Consider the following 9553-nt stretch of genomic DNA (forward strand, 5'->3'; position numbering starts at 1 on the left):
TTGCCCAGTGAACAAAAATAGGCATTTGCTGTAAATTACACTGTCAGCACAGACTACCTGGTATAGCTCAAGACTCCAGGCATACAAAGACACTTAAAAAAATGAAAATTTTTTTTTTTTACCCTAGTCAGTTTGGCTCAGTGGAGAGAGCATCAGCCTGCTGACTGAAGGGTCCTGGGTTCGATTCTGGTCAAGGGCACGTACCTTGGTTGCAGGCTCCTCCTCAGCCCAGACCCTGGTTGGGACACGTGCAGGAGGCAACCAATCCATGAGTTTCTCTCACATCAATATTTCTCTGTCTTTCCCTCTCTCTTCCACTTGTTCTAAAAATCAATGGAAAAATATCCTCATGTAAGGATTAAGATAAATAAATAAATAAATAAATAAATAAATAAATAAATAAATTTCCCTATGATTTAAAAATAATGTAATTGTTAAAAAATGTTTTTACTGATTTTAGTGAGGAAAGGAGAGGGAGAGGGAGAGGGAGAGGGAGAGGGAGAGGGAGAGAGAGAGAGAGAAACATTAACGATGAGAGAGAATCATGGATCAGCTGCTTTCTGCATGCCCTCTACTGGGGATCGAGCAATCCAGACATGTGCCCTGACAAGGAGTCAAAACCATGACCTTCTGGTTCTTAGGTCAATGCTCAACCACTGAGCCACACCAGCCAGGCCAAAGACACTTTTATCAGGCAAGATATCCCAAGGGCTCAAAGGTCACCTCCCAGGAACCAATAAAGATCCAATCTTTTCTTTGGGATGTGCAGGCTTTGAGCACCCCTAGCCCTCTGACTTAACTTTTTATTTCATACCCCCCACAGTTGAGAATAGAGGAAGCAGCTTTCAATGGGGTTGAGTAGCCCCAACTCTTGATTCCTGAGAGCAACTGGCCTAGACACCCACCCCCATGCTAGCCTCAAAAAGCTCTGTGTCTCCTAACTACACAAGGGTGGACATTGGCCTCTTAGCATTATTTTCCTGCAGTCTAGTAAACCACGTGGGACATTAAATGGGACCTTAATAAAGGTTTGGAGAAAACACATGTGAAGTAAACAAAGAGTAAAATGATTCTACCTATCAGGTAACTCAACTCCATGGTCCTTTTGTCCAGGAAACATGACATTAATTTTTTTCTAAGTTAAATTAAACTTCACTTGAGCATCTGTCCTTTCCAAGGGGTATTCAAGCACAGGTATGTTTTGGAATCCCAACTTTTAGGATCCTAAGAGAACCATTGGACATAAATAATTGAGAGAACTTGGAAGAGAATTCTAGAATTCTTTGATCTATTTGTAGTTACCATGGAGACATTTATGGTCAGAGACAAGAAATAATTCATGCAAAGGCAAGAGCCTCTTCTGCTTATTGTTGACAAAAGTCCCCAATCTGAGGTGTGGAAAAGAGAGACTTTAGTTAGGTGAACAGTTTGCAACTAGGGGAAATGCAGCCTCTGGTGGAAATGGAAAGTGTGTCTGCTGAGGCAAAGGGAGTCTGCCTTTTACAGAGAAAGTTCCTGCCCTGGTTTCTGATTGGTCCATTTTTAGGTGAATGAGGAATCAAGTGGGCACAGTTTGATTGGTCCAAAGAGCACTATCCTGATTGGTCAGCATCATGTGTTCTGATTGATCATCATGGAGCTGCTCTGATTGGTCAGTGTAGATGCAAATGAAGCTGTTACTGTGTAGTTGCAAGATCAGGCAGATTTCAGCCCACGGATTGGAAGGTGATACCAGGAACTCCCTTATAAGGGTAGACTCAGATGGCAGGAACACAGTGCAGAAGGCTGGCAGCTCAGCCTGTGGCTTTTCCCTGAAACACACAGTGCCGGGGAGGCCTCTGTCAGCCATGGGTGCTAGACTCTGGTTATGAATTTGTGCCCAGTTAACCACAAGGAGACCTTGCCAGATATAGTCCTTCTGGAGGTTTACACTGTAAAACATCCTACGCCACATTTGACCCTGGGGAACTTTGCCTGGGATCCCAGGCTCGAACCAGAAATTCAGCCTCTGGCCTCACACCACCCCATGGTCAGTGGTCTGTGCTTCCAGTGTGCTCCTTGTAGGAGCAGGGTATATGACTTTGCCAGGGCTGCATGACAAAGTCCCACAGACTGGAAGGCTTAAATAACAGACGTTAATTTTCTTATACTTTTGGAGGCTGGCAGCCTGAGATCAAGTTGTCAGCAGGACTGGTTTCTGTTGAGGCTTCTCTCCGTAGCTGGTAGATGGCTCTCTTCTCTTTGCATGTTCATATGATCAATGGATTTTTACATATTGATTTCATATTCTGCAACTTGACTGAATTTCACATAACCTCAGAAATCACCTCTGTAAGTCAGTTTGCAGGGCTTCCAAATTAGGTACACATTGCATCACTTCTGAGGATACATTTTAAAAGCTTGAGATATTTTTTGAGAGCTCTATTTTGTCTTACTGGTTAGTTGACATCAATTCCAATTTAACTCTAATAACATTGACAAATTCTTATCAAAAGCAATGTCAGAAGAAAAAGTTTTATCATTGCCTCCTTTAATCTTTCAAGGAAAATAATCTTAAAAGTTGACAAATTTTAAAAAATGTCATCTTACATCTCACATTTGGAAATCTAGATGGTAGGCTACAAAGAGACGTATAGGCACATGATATGTGTATTGAAATGAGGCTTTCTTAATGAGTTACCTGGGAACCAAGGGAACCTAGACTTCACATCTGGAGGTTAATGCAGCGGCCCTAGGAGCGGTTCTGGCTCAGCAGGCAGAGCCCTGGAAACAAGCCAAGCTCTGTCTCCACCTCCATCATCCTGAACCCCTGTGGCCAAAGCAGGGCACAGAGTCTCCACATAGGAGATACAGTAGGAGACTTAATATTTTTTAAAAATCCAAACCATTACTTAAGATAACTGAGAAAGCACCAGGCTTTATTTATATAAAGTTAAAATGACTAGTTGTAAAGTGAAAAAGAGAATTCAAGATATGACCTGAAGAAAAAATGGTGAGAGAACAAAGAAGACCCAAGGAAAGTTTTGCTTTAAAACATATAAACTTAAGGAAATGGCCTGGCCCTAGCCGACTTGGCTCAGTGGATAGAGCGTCAGCCTGTGGACTGAAGGGTACCGGGTTTGATTCCAGCCAATGGCACATGCCTGGGTTGCAGGCTTGATCCCCAGTAGGGGACGTACAGGAGGCAGCCGATCAATGATTCTCTCTCATCATTGATGTTTCTATCTCTCTCTCCTTCTCCCTTCCTCTCTGAAATCAATAAAGAAATATATTTAAAAAAAGAAAAAGAAAAAGAAAATGGCCTGGCCTGTGTGCTCAGTGGATGAGCGTTGAGCCAGGAACCAAGAGGTCGCTGGTTCGATTCCCGGTCAGGGCACAATGCCTGGATTTTGGGCTTAATCCTCAGTAGGGGCCGTGCAGGAGGCAGCTGATGGATGTTTCTTTCTCATCCATATTTTTATTTCTCTATCCCTTTCCCTTCCTCTTTCTCTAAAACATCAATTAAACATATTAAGAAAAGAAAAGAAAATGAAAAATATCGGATGAAAGAAGCCAGCATTTCTGGTCCTCAGCATTATATGCTCAGCTACTCACCGGGGGTCCTGAAACTGCTTTATTCCTGACAGTTACCACCCTGGTAAGGAGTTCCCCCAGGGCCCTCTTCATGTCCCTGTTTCGAAGACTGTAGATGAAGGGGTTCAGCATGGGGGTGACCATGGTGTACATCACTGAGGCCACCAAACTTGTCTTAGAGGATGAAGTGGCTGCAGAACTGAGGTAGACCCCCAGCCCCGTGCCATAGAACAAGGAGACCACTGACAGGTGAGACCCACAGGTGGAGAAAGCTTTGTACTTGCCACCAGCGGAGGAAATCCTCAGGATGGAGGACAAAATCTGAGCATAAGAAAAGAGGATTCCAGAGAGCGGGAGAACAGCTAGGGCAATAGTCACAAAATATACCACCATGTTATTGACGAGGGTGTCAGAACAGGTGAGTTTCAGGACTTCAGGGAGATCACAAAAAAAGTGTGGGATTTCAATGTTTGTGCAGAAGGACAGTCTCAAGACGGTCAAGGTTTCAAGCAGGGAGCCCATGACACTGATGCACCAGGACCCCAGAGCCAGCAGTCCACAGAACCGAGGGCTCATGATGACGGCGTAGTGCAGGGGGTGGCAGATGGCCACAAAGCGGTCATAGGCCATGATGGTGAGGAGTAAATTGTCCAGGCACCCAAACACAATGAAAAAAAAAATCTGGGTGATGCAGCCTTCATAGGTGATGGCTCTGCTCTGTGTCTGGATGTTCACCAGCATCTTTGGGACGGTGGTGGAGGTGAAACAGATGTCTACCAAGGACAGGTTGGAGAGGAAGAAGTACATGGGTGTGTGGAGGTGGGAGTCGGAGCTGATGGCCAGAATGATGAGCAGGTTCCCGGTAAATGTGACCAAGTACGTGGACAGAAACAGCCCAAAGAGGACAGGCTGCAGGTCCGGGTTCTCTGAGAATCCCAGGAGGAGAAAGTTTCTGACTCTTGTTTGGTTTCCTCTTTCCATGGAGCTGCTGGGTTTGCCCAGAAGGAGGAAAACAAACAAACAAACAAACAAACAAACAAACAAACAAACAAACAACACAAATTTCACTTCAAATAAGAAATCTTTGGAATGATAGAAATATCCTTAATCCAAACCCAGGAAAATCATAGTCATTCATCTTAGGTAATGAATGGTTGGCCTTTGCTGGCAAATTGTGGTTACTGTGGTTACCTGGGAAAATGTCTGTCTCTAGGTCCAGTGGTTCTCAAGTTGCGGTCCCTGACCAGCATCACTTGGTAAGCTGTTAGGGATGCACATTCTGGGGCTCACCTGGCCTATTGAATCAGATGCTTGGGTGTGGAGCCAGTGTCCGTGCTTTAACATGCCCTCTCAGGAACTCTGATGCTCGAAGTCGAGGATTACTTCTTGAGCAGTGGTTGCCTGCATCCCTAAGCAGTCATCCCATTCCCAGCATCTCTGGCACTTTTTGCTCAGTACTTGTAGGATAGGGGGTTTTCCTAACTCTAGGCAGACCTTCCAGTAACTAAGAGGTTCCTTTATTGTGCTGTGGTTTCTGTATATTAGATCTTCTGGACCTTGGGTTCTCCTGCTAACAAAAATAATAACCCATGTTATTATTAATCATAGTCTACATTTCATGTATATTACTAGTGTTCCTAGATAACATAAAAAACGGAATTTCTAAATATAATCTCCTAATGCTTCTAAACATTCAGTTTGTTTTTCACATGAGTTCATCTTTTTAGCTTTATTGAGGTATAAGATTTACAAAAATTTGCACCTATTTAATGTATATATCTTGATAAGTTTAAACATATGCATACAACCATGATACCAACACCACAATCAAGGCAATAAACATAACCATCACCTTAAGAAATGTTCCTGTATTCTTTGTGTGTGTGTGTTTATGTGTGTATGTGTGTGTTTGTGGTAAGAACCTATGATCGATCCTCTTGACACTTTAAAGTACACAATACCGCACTATAGCAGATCTCTAGAACTTACTCATCTTGCATAACAGAAGTTTTATACCATGGGCTGGAGATAATGAACTGGCAGCTGAAAACCTCTTTTAGCTGTGTATAATTTTAGTAAGTCAGGTAGCACAGAACAAATATGTAAACCAGTAGCCACTTATTTTTATATTTATTTATATTTATTTTTAAATAATCACTTGAGGATATTTTTTTTGTTGTTGATTTGAGAGAGAGAGAGATATTGAAGTGAGAGAGAAACATCAATCAGTTGCCTCCCAGACACACCCCGACCAGGGATCAAACTGCAACCTACATATGTGCCCTGATGGAGAATTGAACTGACAACATTTTGCTGTATGGGTCAAAGATCCAGCCAACTGAGCCATCTGGCCAGGGCACCAGTAGCCATTTTAAAGTGGAATTCAGTGACATATAGTATTTTCAGAATGTTTTGCAACCATTGTTCCCATCTAGTTCCAAAACATTGCATCATTATGGGAACTCACTGTACTATCTTTGTAAGTTTTCTATAAATCTAAAATTAGTCAAAAATAAAAAATAACAAAAAGTGGGGGCAAGGGAAAACCCCCAGCAGTGATTACATGTCTAGGAAAATCTCTTAGAAAATAGGTTACAATTATTTCACATATTAACAAAAATTTAAATGTCTTGGAACAGGGACTGGAAACTTGCAAATACACAAAAATGAGAGTGATAAATTTACTAAATTAGCTAAAGTTTCTCGAGGCTTTCCATGTGTTGAGCACTTGTTCTATATTTTATATGCCTTGGCTTATTTTATCATCATCACTCTTTTTTACCACTATTTTTTGATTTAACAATGAATATTTGCTTACAATAATACAATGGTGACAATTAAAATGTATAGGTGTTCACTAGGTGATAGACACAAAAATCTTCCCAGTCTTTATCTTTTAAAATTTAATTCTCATATTATCCTTATGAAGAGTATACTATCAGTAGTCTCATCTTACAAATGTGGAAACTAAGACACAGAAACATTAATTAACTTGAGATCCTAAGAGGTATGAATAAACTTACCAGTATAAATCCTCACTAGGCAGAATTCCAGGGAATGTTTCTTGTTTGAATGAAGGGGTGAGTAAATGACTGAATACAATTTTATAGATAGAAGAATATGGGTGAATCTTTGATAGAGGAACTTGTAGTGGCTCCTGTATAAATGGCTAAGATGGCTGGGTATGAAACTCTTGACAGATGTTGGGGGCAGAGAGAAAGTCAATTTCCATTAGGAAGGTCAGAGATCCTTAGAATTGGGTCCCAGAAGAGAGAGAGAAAAGGACGCTGAGAGAAAGAGAAATTGAGAGAGACACAGGAACTGTATTGTGTAGAATGTTTTAAGTAAATGGATTCTCACTATTGTGCCTCAAGTGATTATTTAAAAATAAATATAGCCAAAACCGGTTTGGCTCAGTGGATAGAGCGTCGGCCTGCGGACTGAAAGGTCCCAGGTTCGATTCCGGTCAAGGGCATGTACCTTGGTTGCGGGCATATCCCCAGTAGGAGATGTGCAGGAGGCAGCTGGTCGATGTTTCTCTCTCATCGATGTTTCCAACTCTCTATCTCTCTTCCTTCCTCTCTGTAAAAAATCAATAAAATATATTAAAAAAAAAAGTTATATCCTAAAAAAAAATAAATAAATATAAATAAATATAAAAATAAGTGGCTACTGGTTTACATATTTGTTTTGTGTTAACTAAAATTATACACAGCTAAAAGACGTTTTCAGCTGCCGATTCATTATTTCCAGCCCATGGTATAAAACTTCTCTTATGCAAGATGAATAAGTTCTAGAGATCTGCTATAGCACAGTATTGTGCACTTTAAAGTGTCAAGAGGGTAGAACCCCATCTGTACCATCAAAGTTCATCCTTTGAGAGCTCTGCCTGCCTCCATACCTGTTTCCCACAGCAGATATCTGATGGTATTGCTGAACCACTAGTTTCCTTGGTCTTTCCTTCCCTGGGTGATGGATATTTAACCCAGCTCCAAGGAAGGGCAGGGAGGGGGCATCAAGCATCTGTGCTCTGAAAAGCAGAGTTGGACTCCCTCCTTCCTGGAATAGTTGATCTGTAGGTGAGAGAAGTAAGGGACATATGTACTGTTTCTGGGGCTTTAGAGACTGAATTCTCACAAATCTTCATTAAATTAATTGTTCCTTGGTTGCTCTATTCTCTGAACAATTTGGTTCCCAGGAGTGAAGGAACAAAAACAAAACATAACTTTTCCTTCTTCTAGTTTTGTACCCTTGGGGTCGTTTTAGATGCCAGCTACATTTATCCCATCCCTTTGTTGCTGGAGTGGGTTTGCCTCAGGCTGGCCTGTAGTGTATGGGTCCTTGACTTCCTGTAGGAAAGATTTCACAACAGAGTCCAGGCGGACTTGAGAGTATGTTCATTAACACTGGGGACAGTGAAACAAAGGAAGAAACAAGGGTAGAAGAAACAACAGGGGAGAGCCTGGTGCATGATTTTTTTTTTTTTTTGTGATCATCTTAGGCTGTTTTATTTTTGTTAATTTATTTTAAAAATTAAATTGTATTGGAGTGACATTAGTCAACATGAACATATAGGTTTCATGTGTGGATTACTAAGTTACAAAATCTGTATATAGCACCATGTACCCACCACCCAAAGTCAAATCTCCTGTCACCTCATATTAGGACCCCTTTCTTCCCCTACCCCCTCCCTCTGGCAACCACCACACTGTTGTTTGTGTTCATAAGTTTCAGTTTTATATTTCACATATGAGTGAAATCATATAGCTCTGAGCTTTTTATGTCTGACTTATTCACCTAGCATAATGTTCTCAAGGTCCATCCATGTTGTTGTAAATGATGCTATTTCACCCTTTCTTATGGTCGTGTAGTACTCCATTGTGTATATATACCACATCTTCTTTATCCAGTCCTCTACCAAAGGGCACTTTGGCTGTTTCCAAGTCTTGGCCACCGTGAATAATACTGCAATGAACACAAGGGTGCATATATCTTTGCAAATAAATGATTTCGAGTTTTTTGGGTGTATACCCAGAAGTGGGGTTGTTGGGTCACATGGTAGCTCTATTTTTTAGAGCTTTCCATAGTGGTTGTACTAGTTCACATTCCCACCAGCTGTGAATGAGGGTTCCCTTTTCCCCACAATCTCTCCAACACTTATTGTTGCTTGTCTTGTTGATAATGGCCACTCCAACTGGTGTAAGGTGGTGTCTCATTGTAGTTTTAATTTGCATTTCCTTGATTACCAGTGAGGTTGAATATCTTTTCATATATCTAATGGCTGTTTGTATGTCTTCTTGGGAGAGGTGGATTTTCAGGTTCTCTGCCCACTTTTTGATTGGATTGTTTATTTGTTTGGTGTTGAGTTTTATGAGTTCTTTATATATTTTGGAAATTAAACCTTTGTCAGAGCTACTGTTTGCAAATATCATCTCCCATATGTTTGGCTGCCTGCTTGTTTTGTTGTCTGTTTCTTTTGCTGTGCAGAAGCTCTTCAGTTTGATATAGTCCCATTCATTTATTTTTGCTTCTACCTCCCTTGCCTTTGGGGTCAAGTCCATAAAATGTTCTCTACCACCAGGTCCATACGTTTGGTACCTATATATTTTTTATGTTACTTATAGTTTTGGGTCTTATGTTTAAGTCTTTGATCCATTTTGAATTAATTTTTGTACATGGGGACAGACTGCAACCCAGTTTCATTTGTTTGCATGTGGCTTTCCAGTTTTCCCAGCACCACTTATTGAAGAGACTATCTTTACTTCAATATGCATTTCTGGCTCCTTTGTCAAAAATTATCTGTCCATGTATGTGTGGTTTTACAGCTGGGCTCTCTATTTTGTTCCATTGATCTGTGTATCTGTTTCTCTGCCAATACCATGATGTTTTGAGTATTGTAGCTCTGTAGTATATTTTGAAATCAGGTAGTGTGATACCTCCAGCCTTATTATTATTATTTTTTTCAGGATTGCTTTGGCTA

At 41.0% G+C, this 9553-nt stretch overlaps 1 protein-coding gene across 1 annotated transcript; it reads right to left on the reverse strand.

Annotated features, from left to right (window-relative positions):
• Positions 1-3582: 3582 nt before the first annotated feature.
• LOC132234495 (olfactory receptor 7C2) lies at positions 3583-4554 on the reverse strand. Its single transcript, XM_059695447.1, has one exon. It carries the CDS (start codon positions 4552-4554, stop codon positions 3583-3585), a length of 972 nt encoding a protein of 323 aa, XP_059551430.1.
• Positions 4555-9553: the final 4999 nt, after the last annotated feature.

Source organism: Myotis daubentonii, chromosome 5, assembly GCF_963259705.1.
Source record: "Myotis daubentonii chromosome 5, mMyoDau2.1, whole genome shotgun sequence".
NCBI classification, from domain to species: Eukaryota; Metazoa; Chordata; class Mammalia; order Chiroptera; family Vespertilionidae; genus Myotis; species Myotis daubentonii.

Excerpts from the sequence above, each read along its gene's own strand:
- LOC132234495 (XM_059695447.1), bottom strand. The coding sequence starts at position 4,554 with ATGGAAAGAGGAAACCAAACAAGAGTCAGAAACTTTCTCCTCCTGGGA.